The sequence below is a fragment of the Anomaloglossus baeobatrachus genome, chromosome 1 (genome assembly GCF_048569485.1).
Source record: "Anomaloglossus baeobatrachus isolate aAnoBae1 chromosome 1, aAnoBae1.hap1, whole genome shotgun sequence".
Lineage (NCBI taxonomy): Eukaryota > Metazoa > Chordata > Amphibia > Anura > Aromobatidae > Anomaloglossus > Anomaloglossus baeobatrachus.
In genome coordinates this window covers 499,047,921-499,070,557 of record NC_134353.1, presented here as the reverse complement: position 1 = coordinate 499,070,557, position 22,637 = coordinate 499,047,921, and the positions used below count along the sequence as shown (strand labels likewise).

Here is a 22,637-nt window from a genome sequence, read left to right as displayed (position 1 = left end):
TATTCCGTGGGGGGCCCATGATTATTGTGGGCTCCCAAGCCTAAAAATAGCAGCCTGGCGCTGCCCAGGATTGTCGTATCCATTAGATGTAACAATCCTGGAACTTTACCCGATGGCCATGGTGCGTTGGCAGTTGGGGTAATAAGGGGTTAATAACAACACCTCACAGCTGCCAAAAAGGCCTAGATTAGTAATGGGAGGAGTCCATGAGACCCCCCCCCCATTACTCATTTGTACATAAAAAGAAATAAAGACAATCACCCAGGTCCAACATCCACATGAGGTCCTACGACTATTCCAGCTGTGCTGCATCTCAAGTAACAGAGTGCGGCCATAGAACATGACCGCCCACTGAGCTTCAGGCAGAGGATGAGAGGTAGCAATGAGTGGTGTCGTCAGTCAGGTGATTTGCAGTCACTGCTTGAGGTTCTCACAGTTCTCCACCTGTGATCTCCAGACACCAACTCTGCAAAGGCTGTATATCCAGTAATCTGTACTCGCCACTGTGGAAAGTCACTAACTCAGATCTAGTGCCCGAACCTGTGCTCAGCGAGGGAACCCCCAGTGTGACCTCCGCTGAATTAAGTGCCATCACCTGCTCACAGCTGGGTCCCCCTGCTGCAGTCAGTGTTTCCTGGAGCCTACAGAGAGCGGACATGTTTTCTCTTTGCAGGCTATGGATGTAGCAGAGCTGAAGATCGTTGTAGGACTTCGTATGGATTGTCTCATCTTCAAGTGTGTTTTGGGGGTCAATAAAGGGGTGAGAAGGGTGCATTTTATTTCAAATAACGGATTTTTTCAATGTTTGTACTTTTATTTCTTTTCACTTACAGGATTAGTAATGCTGGGGGTCTGATAGACCTCTCCCCATTACTAATCCAGGACTTGATGGCAGCTGGCAAATCACAGCTGTTATTAACCTCTTATATTACCCCGATTACCACCACACCAGTTCAATCAGGATGAACTGAGCAAAGCGCCCAAATCGTTGCATCTAATGGATACAACTATTCTAGGCAGCTGCGGGCAATATCCATGACTCCTCCCATCCTGATAATACGAGCCCCCACCTATCTGCTTTACCGTGGCAGGATATAAAAAATGGGGTCCCTACCTTCTACCACCTCCCCTTCCTCCCCCCTCCTTCTTCTTTATTTTGATATCCAACCATGGTAAAGCTCTCAGATCGGGGTTTAGCTATTGTTGTACATGAGGTGACGATGAAAATAGAGCGGGAGCCTACGTTAGTGTTTTTTGTTTGTTTTTTTTTTTTATAATTTATTTTTCCTTTTACACTACTATACCACAAACTCACTGTAACCAATCACAGAGACTGGGTGGGGTGCATGTATAGCAGTCTGCAATCACAGACACTGGTACAAAGGGTGGGTGGGGGAAGCAGTGTATATTGATGAACCTTAAAGGGGTTATCCGGCTTCTTTTGACTTTTTTTCATTATTACACTATTGGGCTACATTGGGGCAGGTAAGTAGATAGAGACCACTTACCTGCCCCGCTGTCAGCCCCTCTCCCCCGGCTCAGAGCGGTCATGTGACCCCTCCTGCCGCGATTTTGCTGCTTCCGGCCTTTGCACGTCTACAAGGCAGTGACGTCAGCGCTGTCACTGCCTTCTCTGCCCGTCTCGCGGGCGGCCCGAGACTGTCACTAGCAGTGACGTCACGGGCTCTCGCGATACTGCGTAGAACGCGGCGGGCATAGAAGTCAGTGACAGCGCTGACGTCAGGAGAGCAGGAGATCGTTACTGCAGGTAATGAACTCATCTAACCTCCTGACGGCAGCGCTCGGCATCCCCTGCAGTGACCTGGGCTGACCTATTGATGTTAGCTCAGGTCACTGCACGGCTCTCCCAGCCAATGGGGAACATTTTGTTCTTCATTGACTGGGAGTCTCATTGACTATGGTATGGATCGCCGTGCGACACCCTTATTGGATTACGCCGGACCCGGATTTGATTGTTCTTGTCAATAAATTGTTGAAAGAGGGAATGTGGGGAGTGTTTTTTCAAATAAAAATTTTTTGGTTGTCTATTTTTTATTTCTTACTGACTGGGTTGGTGATGTCGGGTATCTGATAGACGCCTGACCTCACCAACCCCAGGGCTTGATGCCAGGTGACATTACACATCTGGCATCAACCCCATATATTACCCCGTTTGCCAACGCACCAGGGCGCGGGATGAGCTGGGGCAAAGCGCCAGGATTGGCACGTCCAATGGATGCGCCACTTCTGGGGCAGCTGTAGCCTGCTATTTTTAGCAGGGCTGTGGAGTCGGTAAGCCAAACCTTCGACTCCGACTCCTCAAATTCTCTTCCACCGACTCCGGCTCCGACTCCGACTCCGGCTCCGGCTCCGACTCCGACTCCTACATATATTGCTTATAGTTAGGTGAAAAATTTATTGTAGTACATGAATATGTGTATGTGAACATCAGACATTTAATAATTTTTATGATACAATAATCAAGATATTTGGATAGAACATAAAATATATTTATTGGATACAACTTTAGAACACAAAAAACTGTAATAAATTGTAAATATGTAATACACTATGTAATATACAGTAGATTACATATATATCTTGTGTGTGTATATACACTGTGTATATATATATATAATATTACATATTTACAATTTATTAGTTTTTTGTGTTCTAAAGTTGTATCCAATAAATATTTTATGTTCTACCCAAATATCTTGATTATTGTATCATAAAAACAATTAAATGTCTGATGTTCACATTATACTACAATAAATTTTTCACTTAAATATAAGCATTATACTAAATGTTATTATTTAGTAAAATATTCAGCACATTCTGCATTGCACTCCTGTCCCCAATTTATTATATATTTTAGGAGTCGGAGTCGGTGCATTTTATACCGACTCCAACTCCGACTCCGACTCCACCAAAATGAGCTCCGACTCCGACTCCACGACTCCGACTCCGACTCCACAGCCCTGATTTTTAGGCTGGGGAGTGTCCAATAACGGTGGACCTCCCTAGTCTGAGAATAACAGACCACAGCTGTCCGCTTTACCTTGGCTGGTGATCCAATTTGGGGGGACCCCACGTTTTTTGTTTTTAATTATTTATTTAATTTTAAATAACAGCGTGGGGTGCCCTCTGTTTTGGATTACCAGCCAAGGTGAAGCTGCCAGCTGTGGTCTGCAGGCTGCAGCCGTCTGCTTTACCCTAGCTGGCTACAAAAGATAAGGGGGACCTCACGTCGTTTTTTTTTTTTTTATTAATTCTTTATTTATTGGCTAAATACAAGGCTAAGCACCCCTTAGTGCCACATGCAAGGCACTAAAGGTGGCTTTACACACTGCAACATCGCAAACGACATCGCTGTAACGTCACCGGTTTTGTGACGTTACAGCGACCTCCCCAGCGACATTGCAGTGTGTGAAACACATCAGCGACCTGGCCTCTGCTGTGAAGTTGTGATCGCTAGAAATCGTTCAGGACCATTCTTTGTTCCTTTTGTTTCCCGCTGTGCAGCAAAGTCTCAGTGTGTAAAGGGGACTTTACAGCGACCACGCGGCTCTGTCTGTGTAGCGTCATGATTAGCGGTCACCTGTGAAGGATTCACCGGTGACCGCTAATCCCCCGAGTGACTGAAGTTTCCCCCCCCTCTCTCATACTCAACGATCCCCGGCTCTGCACGGCATTCACACTGCTCCAGCGGCTTTTCCTTTTTTGAAAAAGCCGGCCACTCATTAAACAATCTCGTATTCCCAGCTTTTCCCCGCCCACAGGCGCCTATGATTGGTTGCAGTGAGACACGCCCCCACGCTGAGTGACAGGTGTCTCACTGCACCCAATCACAGCAGCCGGTGGGCGTGTCTATACTGTGCAGTAAAATAAATAAATAATTAAAAAATCCGGCGTGAGGTCCCCCCTATTTTAATACCAGCCAGATAAAGCCATATAGCTGAAGGCTGGTATTCTCAGGATGGGTAGCCCCACGTTATAGGGAGCCCCCCAGCCTAACAATATCAGCCAGCGCCGCTCAGAATTGCCGCATACATTAGATGCGACAGTTCTGGGACTGTACCCGGCTCTTCCCGATTTGCCCTGTTGCATTGGCAAATCGGGGTAATAAGGACTTATTGGCAGCCCATAGCTGCCAATAAGTCCTAGATTAATCATGTCAGGCGTCTGACCGAGATACCTTCCATGATTAATCTGTAAATTACAGTTAAAAAACACACACCCGAAAAATCCTTTATTAGAAATAAAAAACACTAACAAATTCCCTCATTACCAATTTATTACCCACAACAAAGCCCTCCTTGTCCGGCGTACTCCACGTTCCTCCAGCGTCGCATCCAGCTCTGCTGCATGCAGGTGACAGGAGCTGCATAATACACCGCCGCTCCGGTCACCTCCACGCAGCTAATGAAGACAGCTGCGCGATCGGCTGAGCTGTCACTGAGGTTACCTGGATGCAGCGGTGGCCGCGGGTAACCTCAGTGACAGTCCAGCTGATCGCGCTACTCAGCCGCCGCTCCTGTCAGCTCCACACAGCAAATGAGGTGAGTATCGCGATCAGCTGAGCTGTCACTGAGGTTACCCGCGGCCACCGCTGCATCCACCGTGTGTGTGTGTATGTCCGCTAAAGGAATAAGCTCTCATTTACAATAACGTTTTTTTGCACAGATGACCCATGTGACCCAGGGAACGTCGTAGACTACGGTTTCACATGAAAATTTAACCCTGCGCTTTACAGTCACTCTCCAAAAAACATGACTCCATTAAAGTGAATGGAGCCTGGAACTACAGTTTATTAATCTCAGCTGTGATTGGTTACTATAGTATCAAAGGACAGTGTTAGTATAAGAGGTAATAAGATGTCAGTGGGGAGACGGATAGAGAGAGACAGACAGGGAAAGAAAAGAGACGGAAAGCTAGAGACAGACAGAGACAGACGGTGAACGAGACAGACGGTGAACGAGACAGACGGTTGCAGATGCAGCAGACACAGTTGTCGACAGTCAGAATGAATGGTCATGTGACCACTCGTATGCAAGCTGCACACTCCACATTCTGAGCCCAATGTGTCAATTCATATAGTGACACATAGAGGGATAAGCCTGGAGAATCTATGTGTGTATATATATATATATATATATATATATATATATATATATATATATATATATATATATATATATATATATATATATATATATATATATATATATATATATATATATATATATATATATATATATATATATATATATATATATATATATATATATATATATATATATATATATATATATATATATATATATATATATATATATACACATATATATATATACACATAACTATATGACACAAACCACACACACGCACACATGTACCATACATACATGGCGTATATATCTACTATAGACTCACATTGGGTGCTATATATAGTCTGCCTTACACAGTATTCATTTATCTATAAGGGGTGAGGAACATGTAACAACTCTTTCTGTTACCATTGTGGATGGGATGTGAGCTGATTGCTGTGTCACAGATGAGAGAAGCTGGATCTCTGCTCTGTCACATGCTGAGAGGTCAGGTGCTGGGCAGAATACTGACAGCCATTGAATGTGCAGAGGGAGGGCAGGGGGCGTTCCTGTACACTGAGGCCGGGCAGGGGGCGTTCCTGTACACTGAGGCCGGGCAGGGGGCGTTCCTGTACACTGAGGCCGGGCAGGGGGGCGTTCCTGTACACTGAGGCTGGGCGGTGACAGCTCTGACTGAGGTTTGTCAACCAAGAATACAGGAAATTGTCATGTTTGTTGGAGCTAAATGTAAACAAGAGCTGCAGGGAATAAAGTGTGAATTCAAGAGAAACAAAAGTTAGAAAACAGAAAATAACAATGTAGGGGTGATTTATATGACAATACAGCACAGATTAGCTTACAATTTGTTTTGGAGTGTATGTCGGATAACTCCTTTAATTAGCGGGCCTGGAAGAGAGTCTGACTGCAGGGTGATCCTCCGGGAAACACGGTATGCATAACTATCCTGGTACTACCATTTGCGGCCCTTAGCACTTACTGCAACCATTTTACAGCCTCGAACGTCTTGTGCTCATTGACTTGTATGGAGTTTGTTGAGTTTGTTTGCTGAACCAATTTTTATTTTAGTTAGTGTTGATTTGTCGAATCCAAATATCCACAGGTCCGCTCATCACTATTGAGGAGCTATTCTGCAGCAATCACTACACATTGGTTGGGGCTGTACTGTGCTGCTCCTATTCAGGAGTGAGGAGCTATTCTGTAGTCGCTACACATTAGGCTGCTTTCAGACGTCCGTGTTTCAGGTACGTGTGACATCCGTTTTTCACACGGCTGCCAAACGTAACCATGTTATTTGCTGTTACTCCCACGTCGGTGTTTTCACACTGAACGTGTGGCCCTGCACGCACACACGCAGGCATGTCCATTTTTTCGCCGGTAGCACGGGTGTCACACTGATGTGATCCGTGTGACATGTACCGGAGAAAACACTGGTCTTTTTTTATAAAAAGATTTTCTATATTCACCTGTATCCAGTTATGCTGCCTCCCGCTCCTAACTGTCGCTCATTATACTCACTGAATATTCACTGCAGTGAGGAGCTGGAAGCCGGAGCAGCACTGGGGGACTTCAGTGCCGGGGACCGCATCGCTGTGTGTTCGTTCGTTCGTTCAGTGTATACATACATGTGCGCTATGTGCTTGGTGTATGTGTGTATATATGTGTATATATGTGTATGTGTGTGTGTGTGTATGTATATATGTATATATATATATATATATATATATATATATATATATATATATATATATATATATATATATATATATAATATAATCTATATATATATCTCTATATATATTATTATATAATATAATTTATTTTAGTGTGTTGTGAGAACCTGTAAGCCGGAGCATCATGCGGACAGCATCGGGGACTCATCACAGTTCCCAATGAACTCTGATGAACCCGTGAAGCTTTCGTGGGGGTGTCATCAGAGTTCATTGGGAACTCCAATGACCTCCTGGATGTCACTGTGCTTGTAGAATACTCACCTGTCCTCGCAGTGCTGTACCCAGCGCTGCTCCAGATTCCAGGTCCTGAGTGCGGTGAATAATCGAATATAATGAGCGGTGGTCAGGAGCGGGAGGAGGCAGAGCCGGAGAAAGCAGGTAAATATGGAAAATCTTTTTATTTCACAGAACAGTGTTTTCTCCGGTACCTGTCACACGTATGCAAACACGGATGTCACACGTATGACCATAACCATGCGTGTGACTGGTACCTGATTAAACACGGACGTCTAAAACCGACCTTAGCCCGCTAAACTGTTCTGCTTCATTCATTGTTTTCATCTGGGCACCATGGCTAATAAAAAGCTTGATTGATGGGGAGCAGAGCATGGGACCCTCTATCAATCTGATATTCATGGCCTATACGAATGATAGGTCATCATTATCATGTGACTGGATGACGTATGTAAGTAACTGCTACAGAAGTAGCTTTAATTCCATAAAATGGGAAGACTACTTTAATTTGTGGTAATGATATCTGGTATATTTAGATCATGCTGCTCTCTACAGCCCCAGATCAGGATCTGAAGGCCAGATTGGGTCTTGCGGACGTCATTCGTGTGCTCGTTCACATCAGACTACAATAGCTAGCTCTTCTCTGCTGCAGGCAATCGGTGTGGGTAAAAGCCGTGAGCACATTGGCTTCCATTCTTTTTCCTGCAATCAGCTGTACACGGATGGACAAGGCTTATAAACACAACTGTCTTATCACCGGCATCTCCACGGACTCTAGGCTGAAGCATTGTCTGTTGAAGGACTCATGCCGAGTTGCCTATTCCTGAACCGTATGCAGTGTTATTATTGGTGTATGAGGCAATGTACTCGTGCAGATGGTGCCCTGAAATCTCCATTTCTATGCATGCTCTTGTACCGGCTACCATTTGGCCGAGTTGTGGCAGGTTCCTTTTAAATTGAAAATTTCTCTTGATGATGCAACATTAAACTAAAATCGTTCCCCCTCCTTTGTTTCAGCGGTAGCCAGATTTAAATTGGTTTGATGCAGTTTTCTTTTCAGGGGAAAAGAAAGGGGAAAAGCAAACAGGTTTTTTTTTTTTTTTTTTTTTGGTTTTCAAAGGCCTTGGATATGTGTTTGCATAACGCAATTTGTATTTAAAAGGAGTTCATGTAGTGTTCTGGCTTTGACATGCAAATGGTGCTGAAAATTCAATTTGACTAACTTTGATGAGATTGCTGTGCTGGGTGTAATTTCTTCTGAGTTGTCAGTGTATTTCCAGAGTAGTAATGTCAGATGCGATGCTTTCATTGCACTAAGTGTTTTATCTCACGAACGACGTTCAGGCCGTTTCTAGAAGGAGAAACAAAGCAAAATTAGATTTCCCTCAGAATGAGGATCCTTGTGGGTGTAGTTATTAACCCCTTCACGACCTTGGACGGATCTATCCGTCATAGATCGTGTCCCGTTAAGCCCCGCCCCCTGCCGCGGGCAGGCGGCGTGGATCGGCACACATATCAGCTGTTTTCAACAGCTGACATGTGTGCCTACATGTTCCGAGTGGAATCGCATTCCACCCGGAACATTAACCCCTTAGATCTCGCTGCCAAAGTCTGGCAGCGAGATCTACATGCGCGCGGCCATCTTTTTTACTTACCGCCGCCCCCTCCGGACGTCACGTGAGTGATCACGTGACGTTCGGTGGTTGCCATCGTAGCACAGGGTCATGTGATGACGCCTGGTGCTACGAAGTTTCACTTTCATTCTTCCTCGGCACGGAGCAGAGGAAGAAAGAAAGTGACTGAATCTGCTGATTACAGCGGTATAGCTGTGATCAGCAGATAGCGATCAGCAATCGGATTGCTGATCGCTATAGCCCCCTAGGGGGACTAGTAAAATAAAATAAAAAAAGTAAAAAAAAAGTTTTAAAAAATTAAAAAAAAAACAAAAAACCTAAAAGTTCAAATCACCCCCCTTTCCCCCCATTGAAAATTAAAGGGTTAAAAAATAAATAAATATACACATATTTGGTATCGCCGCGTTCAGAAATGCCCGATCTATCAAAATATAAAATCAATTATTCTGATTGGTAAACGGCGTAGTGGCAAAAAAATTCCAAACGCCAAAATTACGTTTTTTGGTCGCCGCAAGTTTTGCGCAAAATGCAATAACAGGCGATCAAAACGTAGCATCTGCGCAAAAATGGTACCATTATAAACGTCAGCTCGAGACGCAAAAAATAAGCCATCACTGAGCCATAGATCCCAAAAAATAAGAACTCTACGTGTTTCGGAAAATGGCGCAAAACGTGCGCCACTTTTATTGGACAAACTTGTGAATTTTTTTTAACCCCTTAGATACAAGTAAACCTATACATGTTTGGTGTCTACAAACTCGCACCGACCTGAGGCATCACACCCACACATCAGTTTTACCATATAGTGAACACCGTGAATAAAATATCCCAAAAACTATTGTACGATCCCACTTTTTTTGCAATTTTTCCGCACTTGGAATTTTTTTGCCGTTTTCCAGTACACTATATGGTAAAACTTATGATTTCATTTAAAAGTACAACTCGTCCCGCAAAAAACAAGCCCTCATATGGCAAGATTGACGGAATAATAAAAAAGTTACGGCTCTTGGAAGAAAAGGAGCAAAAAACAAAAACGGAAAGTGCCCGGGGGCTGAAGGGGTTAAAGGCACTCTGTCAGCACAGAATGACTGTTCAAACCAAGTACAGGTGCTTTGTGAATCATGGCGGGGCCAATCATTTTAAGTTCTTCTTCCCACCTTTTCTTTTCCCTCTATCTCCACCACTCCCCTCTTCTTTTATTGACAGCTCTGGCTTCTTAAAGCCAGAGAAGGGAAACGTGCAGGTGGGAAAGGTGTATTAATGTTTGGTCTCTCCATGGTGTATTGAACACCTGTCCTTGGTTGGAACAGTCATTCTGTGCTGACAATCGACTTAAAGGGAACCTGTCAGCAGAAATTTTGCAATAAACCTAAAAGATTCCCCTTCTGCAGCTCCTGGGCTGCATTCTAGAAAGGTTCCTGTTGCTATTGTGCCCCCTTTTGAGACTAAAATAAATACTTTATAAAGTCTTACCTTTTTGTATTCAAATCTTTTTTTTTTTTTTTATATATGTACACGGGGGCGGGCTGTCTTGCGTCCGTTATTCGCCCTCCTGCCGCTTACGCCGCCTCCCATTGCTTATTTCCATAACTGAGGACACCACCCAGTGCTCCCGAGGTCTTGCGCATGTGCCGTGCCACTCTCGCAAGACTGTAAACAGTGTGACCGCTGGTGACGTGATTGCGCAGGCGTGAGATTATGGGCGGCGCTGTGATTGTCATCAGCAAGTACCCGCCCATAATCTCGTGCCTGCGCTTTCCCCTCTGCCTCCACCGTTCTGCGCAAGCGCTGGCCAGATGAACCCACGTCACCTCTTACCCATCTTTCCTTTCAGCAGGAAATAGATGGTGGGAGCGGAGCAGCATAACTGTGGAGGCAGAGTGAAAAGCACGGGCACAAGATTATGGGCGGGTACTTGGTGCTGACAATAAGAGAGCCGCCCATAATCTCACGCCTGCGCTATCATGTCACCAGCGGTCACACTGTGCACAGTGCTCAATCCCACGAGAGTCGCATGGCTCATGCGCGAGACCTCGGGGGCACTGGCCGGCGTCCTCAGTTATGGAAATGAGCGATGGGGGACGGGGTAAAGTGGAAGGAGGGCGACTAACGGAGGCAAGAGAGCCCGCCCCCATGTACATAAAAAAAGATTAGCATACAAAAAGGTAAGACTTTATAAAGTGTTTATTTAGGTCTCAAAGGGGGCACAATAACAACAGGAACCTTGCTGGAATGCAGCCCAGGAGCTGCAGAGGGGGAATCTTTTAGGTTTAGTGCAAAATTTCTGCTGACAGGTTCCCTTTAAGAGTAGATAGGTGCTAAGCCAATGGTCAGAGAGTCAGGATTGGGTATTCATGATTACTATATGCCTATAACCCTGGTGAGAAATCTATAAAGATCAGATATGAAAGGGACATGTGTAATATGCAGTGTTTACTTATGGACACCTATTTTATGCATAAACTTTTATTAAACAGCTAAAATGTTATCACTTGGCACATATTTTTCTAGAGATATGTAAGAGACTGTCAATCTGCTAAGAAAATAGTATGACCCAAATAAGTGGGGGTGCATGTATGCAGTTTATGCCTTTTTTACATTTAGGGGACTCAGTTGTAGGACTGGTAATTAAAGCTCTCCCATAAACCCCCCCCCCCCCATTGTAAATGCATATATAGTCAAGTGTATACTCCGTTACTGCCTAAGAAAGCTGCTTTCACACTACATGTTTTAACATGCGTCATGAACGTTTTTTTTGCTGTAAAAGCGGATCCTGCTTTTACAGCAAAAAACGCATGCAAACGCATGTGTTATTTTGCAGGATCCTGTCACTTTAAGATTATGGGCGGGCATTGGAGTCATGTGATCGGGAGTGAGTGGAACTGAACGTGATAGACTGGGAGCTGGCTTCTGACAGCTGCGGAGGCTCGTAACCAAGGTAAACATCGGGTAACTTGCTTAGATACCCGATATTTACCTTGGTTACGAGCATCGGCAACTGCTAGGAGCCGGGCTGCCTGCTCCCTGCACACGTAACCAACGTAAACATCGGGTAACTAAGAGAAGCGCTTCGCTTGGTTACCCGATATTTACCTTGGTTACGAGTGTCCGCAGCTCACAGGAGGGGGAGAGAGACAGAGAGGGAGGGGGAAGAGACAGAGAGGGAGAGAGACTGATCACGTGAGTCTGGTTTCTGGGCATGCTCAGTAGAGCAAGCAGGATCCTGTCTATCAGCATGCCAGCGTTCACATGCGTTTGCATGCAGTATAGTCAGGATCCAGCAATTTGCAGTATTTGGACGCAGCTCAAAAACGCTATAAGTAGCGTTTTTGAAAAATGTTAAAAAACTGCAACTCGCTGGATCCTCACTATAACGCACGCAAACGCAGGTGAACGCATGTTGACGCGAGTCCATTGCAAATGCATTGAAATAAAAACGCATTTGCACTGGACCCGTTTTTGTGTTAAAAAAACGTTCATGACGGATGTTAAATAAACGTAGTGTGAAAGCAGCCTAACTTAACCTACTGCTATCTTCTCCAGGATCCAGTGCCGTTCTCCTCCTCTGAGTGATGTCACAGCTCTTCAGACCATCCGGATCGCTCTATGCTCTACGCCTTAGTCGGAAGTCGCATTTATACTGTAAAGCTGTGACCTCTTGTGCCATAGACTTGTGTTGTAAAAGTCACACAGAACAGTGTGTTACCTGGAGAGTCTGAAGAGCGCTAATGTCACTCAGAAGAGGAGTGGAGCTGCACTGGATACCAAAGACTGGTCAGTTAGTATATTAAAGGGAACCCACTAGCAGGGTTTTCCCATATAAAGTAAAGGCACTGCCATACTGGCACTAGCATGGTGAACAAAATGATACTTTTAGTTTCCAGATTGGATGTCTCATTGCTGAAAAACGTTTTCATAGGTCTAGAAACGAATGAATTGCTTGAATGGCATGTGCGGCGAGGCGGACCTTTTGTGGATCCTCTGTATATATTCCTTCTGCATCCTCCTGGCTTGCCCCCTTTTTTATTTAAATTTCTTGCCATGCTGATGGCGGCGTGTGCGCATTGCTATTGTGATAGTGTTTTCATTAAAATAATGTGCATGCGCAGGTTGAATTATTTTTTTTAATTGTGCACACATCCCTGCCGCTCAGTCTCCTCCCTAGTGTCTTCAATAAAATGGCACGGTACATGCATGTGCTAACTCCAGCGCCATTTCAATATAGACAACATAGCAATGCCTTGACTTTATATGATAAATCCTGCTGGTTGCTTCCCTGGAGTACATTCACATATACACAAATTTTGGTGGAAAGGGCTACTTTACCGAGAATGTAAGAGCAGCATAATGTAGAAACTGACACTAATTCCAGCAATGCTTCACTTACTGGGCTGCTTACTGTAGTTATGGTAAAATCACGGTTTTAACAGCAGGAGATTATCACTATAAGGCTAGTAAGTCTGCAAGCATGTAGACTTCCATATTTACATGCTGTGTAGAACTCTTCCTGCACCACTGATTGGCAGCTTTCTGCCTATGTACAGTGTGCACAAAGCTGTCAATCAGTGGTGTGGGCGGGGCTATATAGAGATAAACATTCAGAGGTAGATCTGTAGCAGATTATTTTTTTTTTTTTTAGCAAATTTAGAGAAAGCGGTTAGTAAGTTATGTCCATGAAGTAGGAAACCACGACATACACCATCCAAGATCCAAAAAGTGCTTTAATTCCATATAAAGGGCAGGTAAAATAGCGGGGAGAAGAGAGCCGGGTGCAGACCCCCCCCAGTGACGACGGCCGTTTCGCACCTTGTTGTGCTTCTTTGGGTTAAGTTATCCATCGCTGGAATCAGGGTCTCTGTCTCTACATTATAACTGCTGTCAGATGAGGTAGCAAAAACCTGGTGACAGATTCCCTTTAATTATAGCAATTCTCTACATATTGGGAGATATTCCATGATCTGTTAATGATTGCCTGTGGTAGAATGTCTTATGTGACCTTTGTCTTATTTCTTCCATCCCTACCACACATGGACTTGTAACTTTAATGGGCATGGAGGTGAAAAACCCAGTGTATAGCAATGGTCACATGAGGTTTGTGATGTAGGTGTACTGTGTACACTAGGAAAGCTCGTGCACATGATAAACATCTCCATAGGGTTACATTAGCCCCTGGATGTGATGTAAGCAGAGCCTAAGCTGTGTACATTGGAGGAGCCCCTATTTACACTATTGCTCTCAGATGTGACAGCATGGAAGGGTCACATTGTTTAAGCTGGAGCCTGCCAGATACATCCACACTATAAGCAGCACATTACATCTTCTGCTGTGTGTACGTGCATATTTCTAAATATTATCCTATTCTGATGCTTGCTAATGGCTGCAGGGAACATTGCACCCTGTCATTCTTGCTTCCTTATCTCTAACACTTGGGCATTATTCAGTTCCTTATTCTGAGATTACACCATAGTTGGCAGTATTAAGCCCCCGTCACATTTAACGACTTACCAGCGATCCCGAAAACGATGTGACCTGATAAGGATCGCTGGTGAGATGTCACAGTCAGACCTTACCAACGACGCAGTAACTATCAGCGACCTGTATAACGATCTCCGCGAGCGTTGGGACTGTTAGGAGGTCGTTGGTAGGCGTCAAACACAGCGATGTGTCCTGCCCAGCAGGACATCACCTTTGAAGAAAATGGTCCCGACCATTCAGCAACGACCGGCGATCTCACAGCAGGGGCCTGATCACTGGTGTTACACATAACGAGATCGCTGCTGCGTCACGAAAACGGCATCTCGTTAGCGATCTCGTTGTGTGTGACAGGGCCTTTAGAAAGCAAGTGCTTCCCACATTCTGTGTGGTCCCTAGTAATACGATTCCCCTTTTTTATATTTGTTGTATCTGTAATGGCAGTTTTGCATGACTAGAGCACAATTAACAAAAGGTATTTGTGTTGCGTCCTTCTTCATTTGTGCGAATTTCCATGTCTTTCAGAACGAAGACAGTCGCAGTCCAAAAAGACAAAGACTGTCAAATTCAGTCTTTGATTACACAGCACCATCGCCTGCACCATCACCGCCAATGCGACCATGGGAGATGTCATCAAATAGGCGGCCTCCTTCGGCCCGACCCAATCAGCACCATTTCTCAGGGGAAAGATGCAACACTCCTGCGAGAAACAGAAGAAGGTATTTGGAATTGCAGTCTCTAATAATGAAGATTGAAAAGCAGTGGTGACATGATGTGTTTTATGTAGACATAGGTAAAATTTGCTGATATTAAACTACACGGTTCTCCAGAGTACCTCAATGGTAAAAATTAACGTTGTATGGCTGCCTTGTTTAGTAGCTATTTGATACTGTGCTGTGTATGTAAACTGTTTACAATATAAATATAAGTTTTATATTCTGTTCATACATTCTTCACTGTGGCACTTGATATTAAAGGAGTGCTCCTATGAAATATTTTTTTTTTCTCTCCATTAAATCTGTGTATGTGTATTAATATACTCCCCTACTGCCACCTTCTCTGGTATCTTGTGCCATTTTGCCCCTCTTCTCAGTGACGTCAATGCTCTGCAGACTCTCTCCAGATCTGCGTGATTCGGAGGTGGCTTTCACAATGTAAGTCTATGTAGCGCCAACACAAGGCTCCATAGCTTACACTGAAAGAGACTTCCAGCTCCAACATAAAGTGATCTGGGTTGTCTGAGACTAGTGGAATGGCACTAGATTGCAGAGAAGGTGTTCATTGGTGAGTATCTTAACCTCTTTACCCCCGGCCGATTTTCCGTTTTTCGTTGTCGTTCTTTTTCTTTTTTTTTTCTTTTTTTCTCCCCCCTTCTTCCAAGTAGGGGAACAAACAATGTTTCCATCAATCTTGCCGTATGAGGGCTTGTTTTTTGCGGGATGAGTTGTACTTTTAACTTAAACTATAAGTTTTACCATATAGTGTACCGGAAAACAGCAAAAAAAATTCAAACTGCAGAAAAAATTGCAAAAATAATGCGATTGCATGATTGTGTTTAAGATATTTTATTCACTGTGTTCACTATATGGTAAAACTGATGTGTCCCTGGGATGCCTCAGGTCGGTACGAGTTCGTAGACACCAAACATGTATAGGTTTAGTTTTATCTAAGGGGTTAAAAAAAAATCTGAAGTTTTGTCCAAAAAAGTGGTGCACGTTTTGCACCATGTTCCACGACCCATAGCGTTTCTCATTTGTCAGGATCTATGGCTCAGTGACTGCTTATATTTTGCGTTTCGAGCTGAGGTTTTTAACGGTACCATTTTTGCAGAGATGCTACGTTTTGATCGCCTGTTATTGCATTTTGCACAAAAATTGTGGCGACCAAAAAACTTAATTTTGGCTTTTGGAATTTTTTTGCTGCTGTGCCGTTTACCGATCAGATTACTTGATTTTAGATTTTGATACATCGGACATTTCTTAACACTGCAATACCAAATATGTGTATATTTTGTTTAACCCTTTTATTTTCAATGGGGTAAAACTGGTGTGATTTGAACTTTTAGGTTTTTTTATTTTTAATTTTTTAAAACATTTTACTTTTTTTTTAATTATTTTTTTTTTTTTTTTTTATTAGTCCCCACTATAAGGATCAGCAGTTTGATCGCTCATTCTTTTCTGTTGATCACAGCTACATAGCTGAGATCACCAGAAAAACTCACCCCTATCACTGACAGCAAGTGGCCTGGTGAAAGAAAAAGCGAGTCATGCTAGCTACAGGAGTCTTCACATGACCTTGTGCTACCGTGACAACCATCGGCTCACCGTGATCACGTCACTGCAACGCCGATGGAGCCCGGTGAGTATAGATTTACCGCGCCGGGGATTTATATGGCTTTGTCATATTTTGACAGCGCCATTTAAGGGGTTAACAGGCACTGGCGGAACACGGATCCACTCGTGCCTGCGAGGCACACATTAGCTGTACAAATCAGCTAATCTGTGCGGATCCCTGCCAGCTGCTGTATTAGACCATGACTGCTTAGGACGTAATATTACTGCCTGCGGTCGTTAAGGGGTTAACACACATTAGATTACCTACACATATATAATGATTTAATGGGAAAAGGAAAGCAACTTTCATGACATTTTTGCACACTCTACATACGGTCTTCGATTTCCTCTGTTACTCAGCACTCAATCAGATTCTTTTTTTTTTTTTTTTTAAGTAATGTTGAAAATGGACTAGTCTTACACCTTTTTAACCCCGTTAACAACCCATGACGTACTGGGTACGTCATGGGTCGTGTGCGGTTAATCCCCGCCCCCTGCCGTGGGTAGGCAGCGGCGATCCGCGCACATATCAGCTGTTTTCAACAGCTGACATGTGTGCCTGCTAGTCGCGCGTGGAATCGCTTCCACCCGCGACTATTAACCCTTCACATCTCGCTGCCAAAATCTGGCAGCGAGATGTATATGCGCACCGCCATTATTCTGACTTACCCCGCCCCCATCGGAAGTCACGTGACATGATCATGTGACTTCCGGTGGTTGCCATGGTAGCACAGGGTTATGTGATGACACCTGTAGCTAACATGAGTCATTTACTCTCAATGCCGGAACACAGCCGACATTGAAAATAAAGAAGCGTATCTGCAGATCTTAGCTGTGACCTGGAGATATGGCAAAGTGATCAGATTGCTGATTGCTATAGCCCCCTAGGGGGACTAGTAAAATAAAAAAAAGTTAAAAAAAAAGTTTTAAAAAATAAAAGTTCAAATCACCCCCCTTTCACGACATTGAAAATTAAAGGGTTAAAAAAATAAAAAATATACACATCTGGTATCGCCGCGTTCAGAAATGCCCGATCTATCAAAATATAAAATCAATTAATCTGATTGGTAAACGGCGTAGCGGCAAAAAAAATCCAAACGCCAAAATTACGTTTTTTGGTTGTTGCAAGTTTTGCGCAAAACGCAATAACAGGCGATCAAAACGTAGCATCTGCGCAAAAATGGTACCATTAGAAAAGTCAGCTCGAGACGCAAAAATATAAGTAATCACTGAGCCATAGATCCCCAAGAAATGAGAACACTACGGATTTTGGAAAATGGCGCAAAACGTATGCCACTTTTATTGGACAAGCTTCTGAATTTTTTTTTTTTTAACTCCTTAGATACAAGTACAGTGGAACCTTGGTTAACTAGAACAATCCGTCTGGGACTGTGCTTGTTAACCAAGTTTCTCGTTCAGCAAAGCAAGATTTCCCGTAGGAAATCATTGCAATGTAGACAATTCGTTCCACAACTTGTTAAATGTCCCATCCTGGTCCCCTATTCTATCATTCCACACATGCACAAACACACAGAAATACACGCACAAACACAGATTATGCTCACCTTACGTTCCGTTCCCTCGCCGGTCTCCTGGAACTTACAGTTCACTAGTACAAGACTGGTATCCGGTAACCAAGGTGACCGATTCCGGACCTTCCGCACTCGGCGCGCTGACGTCAAAGGCAGGAGCCGCTTGCCTCTGATTGGCCAGCGTGCTGCCTTTGAGTACCGCCTGACGGGAAGTTCCTCGCGATGGTTACCGGATACACATCCTGTGGAGGGAGGACCTTCTGCTGTCAGCCGCTACTCAAAGGCAGCGCGCTGGCCAATCAGAGGCAAGCGGCTCCTGCCTTTGACGTCAGCGCGCTGGGAGCTGAAAGTCTGGCATCGGTCGCCTTGGTTACCCGATACATGCAAGTTCCAGGAAGCCGGCGAGGGAACGGAAGGTAAGGTGAGCATAATGTGTGTGCTTTTGTGTGTGTGCTTTTGTGTGTGTGCTTGTGTGGACTGCAAGAGCGGGTCAGAGCGTGGTGGATGTACGGGACAGGAAGTGTGTGCGGTGAGTATTTTGCTTTCTCGTAAACAGTTACAAATTTACAGAAAGCCGTGCTCGTTAGGCGAAATACTCGCTGTGTTACTCGTTAAGTGAGGTTCTACTGTAAACCTATACATGTTTGGTGTCTACAAACTTGCACCGACCTGAGGCATCACAATAACACATCAATTTTACCATATAGTGAACACGGTGAATAAAATATCCCAAAAAACTATTGTGCGATCACACTTTTCTTTGTCGCTCCATTGGGAGACCCAGACAATTGGGGTGTATAGCTTCTGCCTCCGGAGGCCACACAAAGTATTACACTTAAAAGTGTAAAGCCCCTCCCCTTCTGCCTATACACCCCCCGTGCCTCACGGGCTCCTCAGTTTTCATGCTTTGTGCGAAGGAGGCTGACATCCACGCATAGCTCCACATCTTGGTCAGCAGCAGCTGCTGACTAGGTCGGATGGAAGAAAAGAGGGCCCATAACAGGGCCCCCAGCATGCTCCCTTCTCACCCCACTCTGGTCGGCGGTGCTGTTAAGGTTGAGGTACCCATTGCGGGTACACAGGCAGGAGCCACATGCTGTTTTCCTTCCCCATCCCTTAATGGGCTCTGGGTGAAGTGGGATCCTAATCGGTCTCCAGGCACTGAGACCGTGCTCCCTCCGCAGCCCCTGGGGAATCTGCTGGACAGGAGCCGGGTATCGTCAGGGACAAGGCCCTGCTACTGTGAGGTACTCTGTGTCCCCCTGGGGGACCGCGCATGGAGCGCTTGTGCCATACACACTGCAGCACTGCTGGGTGTGTTAGTGCGCCGGGGACTACCGCGCCGGCCGCGCTTATTTGCCGGCCGCGCTTATAACTTTAGTCCCCGGCTTTTGCGGCCTAGTATCGCATATTCCCGCCCCCAGGCCTGCCAGTCAGGGGAAGGGTGGGACGCTGCACAGGACGTCAGCGCTGAGGGCTGGAGCATACTCTGTATCCTCCTCCCCCCTCACTCAGCTCAGTGGGGCATCAGATTCCCGCACTTTCTGGGGCACGCCCACGGCCCCCTCCTCCCCACAGAACGCCGGCAGCCATTCCTGTCAGCACTTCTAACGCTGGAGAGGAGAGACAACACGGCTCTGGGAGGCCCAGGCAAGGGAATCTGGTGATCACACAACCGCTTTGAGCGGTCGGTAAGCAGCACCTGGGTGCTGGCCCCACTGAGTGCCGAAGTGTATATATATATATATATATATATATATATATATATATATATATATATATATATATATATATATATATATATATATATATATATATATATATATATATATATATATATATATATATATATATATATATATATACTTATATGCTATAGATTTACACTGTACGGTCGCACTGTTGATTTTTGGCTATATACCCTCCTGGATTGTACTCAGAGGAGACAACAGCATGTCGTCCGCAAAAAGCAAGGGTGCCAAAGCACAGGCTTACTTTGCAACCTGTACCTCATGTGCGGCTATACTACCGGCAGGTTCCACCGATCCTCATTGTGTGCAATGCTCGGCCCCTGTGGCACTTACTCAGCCGGAGCCTCTGCTACTGGTGGCCCAGGTGGAACCACCTGCTACCACTGTCCAGGTGACAGGGACGGAGTTTGCAGTATTTGCTGACAAACTGTCTGAGAGTATGGATAAATGGTCTGCTAAGATACTAGAAGCCTTACAGTCCAGACCGGTGACTCAGGCCACGGGCACTGTTCAATCATTGACCCCAGGCCCCCCTCAGTTGGAGCAGCAAAGTGCTCCTGGGGTGACCCATAGGTCCCAGGGTGAGGTCTCTGACACGGACCGCAGTCCCAGGCCGCCTAAACGGGCTCGCTGGGAAATTCCCTCGACCTCATCACACTGTTCGGAGTCTCAGCAGGAGGACTCTCTGGATGATGAAGCGGAGGTAGCAGATCAGGATTCTGATCCTGATGCCGCTCTCAACCTAGATACACCTGAAGGTGACGCCATAGTGAATGACCTTATAGCGACCATCAATCAGGTGTTGGATATTTCTCCACCAGCTCCTCCAATTGAGGAGTCAGCTTCTCAGCAGGAGAAATTCCGTTTCAGGTTTCCCAAGCGTACATTGAGTACGTTTCTGGATCACTCTGACTTCAGAGAGGCAGTCCAGAAACACCGAGCTTGTCCAGATAAGCGTTTTTCCAAGCGCCTTAAGGATACACGTTATCCCTTCCCCCCTGACGTTGTCAAGGGCTGGGCTCAGTGTCCCAAGGTGGATCCTCCAGTCTCCAGACTGGCGGCTAGATCCATAGTTGCAGTGGAAGATGGGGCTTCACTCAAAGATGCCACTGACAGACAGATGGAGCTCTGGTTGAAATCCATCTATGAAGCTATCGGCGCGTCTTTTGCTCCAGCATTCGCAGCCGTATGGGCACTCCAAGCTATCTCAGCTTGTCATGCGCAGATTAATGCAGTCACACGTACGTCTGCTCCGCAAGTGGTGTCCTTAACCTCTCAGGCGTCGGCGTTTGCGTCCTACGCCATTAATGCTGTCCTGGACTCTGCGAGTCGTACGGCGGTAGCATCCGCCAATTCGGTGGCAGTCCGCAGGGCCATGTGGCTACGTGAATGGAAGGCAGACTCTGCTTCCAAAAAGTTCTTAACCGGTTTGCCATTTTCTGGCGACCGTCTGTTTGGTGAGCGATTGGACGAAATCATTAAACAATCCAAGGGAAAGGACTCGTCCTTACCCCAGTCCAAACCAAACAGACCTCAACCACGGAAGGTACAATCGAGGTTTCGGTCCTTTCGGTCCGCGGGCAGGTCTCAATTCTCCTCGTCCAAAAGGCCTCAGAAGGATCAGAGGAACTCCGATTCATGGCGGTCTAAGTCACGTCCTAAAAAGACCGCCGGGGGAACCGCTCCCAAAGCGGCCTCCTCATGACTTTCGGCCTCCCCAAACCGCATCCTCGGTCGGTGGCAGGCTTTCCCGCTTTTGCGACGCCTGGCTGCCACAGGTAAAAGACCGTTGGGTGAGAGACATTCTGTCTCACGGTTACAGGATAGAGTTCAACTCTCGTCCTCCGACTCGGTTCTTCAGAACATCGCCGCCCCCCGAGCGAGCCGATGCTCTTCTTCAGGCGGTGTGCACTCTGAAGGCAGAAGGAGTGGTGATCCCTGTTCCTTTTCAGCAACAGGGTCAAGGTTTTTACTCCAACTTGTTCGTGGTGCCGAAAAAAGGACGGATCCTTCCGTCCTGTTCTGGACCTAAAACTGCTCAACAAACATGTAAAAACCAGGCGGTTCCGGATAGAATCGCTCCGCTCCGTCATCGCCTCAATGTCCCAAGGAGATTTTCTAGCATCAATCGACATCAAAGATGCTTATCTCCACGTACCGATTGCTCCAGAGCATCAGCGCTTCCTACGTTTCGCCATAGGGGACGAACACCTTCAGTTCGTGGCACTGCCTTTCGGCTTGGCGACAGCCCCACGGGTCTTCACCAAGGTCATGGCAACAGTAGTAGCAGTTCTGCACTCTCAGGGACACTCGGTGATCCCTTACTTAGACGATCTGCTTGTCAAGGCACCCTCTCAAGTGGCATGCCAACACAGCCTGAGCATTGCTCTAGAGACTCTCCAGAGTTTCGGATGGATCATCAATTTTCCAAAGTCAAATCTGACACCGGCTCAATCACTGACATATCTTGGCATGGAGTTTCATACTCTCTCAGCGATAGTGAAACTTCCGCTGGACAAACAGCGTTCACTGCAGACAGGGGTGCAATCTCTCCTTCAAGGCCAGTCACACCCCTTGCGGCGCCTCATGCACTTCCTAGGGAAGATGGTAGCAGCAATGGAGGCAGTTCCTTTTGCGCAGTTTCATCTGCGTCCACTTCAATGGGACATTCTCCGCAAATGGGACAGGAAGTCGACGTCCCTCGACAGGAACGTCTCCCTGTCTCGGGCAGCCAAGGCTTCCCTTCAGTGGTGGCTTCTTCCCACTTCTCTGTCGAAGGGGAAATCCTTCCTGCCCCCATCCTGGGCTGTGGTCACGACGGACGCGAGTCTGTCAGGGTG

At 45.7% G+C, this 22,637-nt stretch overlaps 1 protein-coding gene across 3 annotated transcripts in view; it reads left to right on the top strand.

The window, feature by feature from the left end:
- Positions 1-22,637, top strand: part of RNF38 (ring finger protein 38) — a 441,940-nt gene that overhangs the window by 384,834 nt on the left and 34,469 nt on the right. For all 3 annotated transcript variants that reach the window (XM_075315739.1, XM_075315731.1, XM_075315749.1), the window contains one exon: positions 14,707-14,900. In XM_075315739.1, coding sequence (XP_075171854.1) covers positions 14,707-14,900 — 194 coding nt within the window. The remainder of the gene's footprint in view (positions 1-14,706; positions 14,901-22,637) is intronic.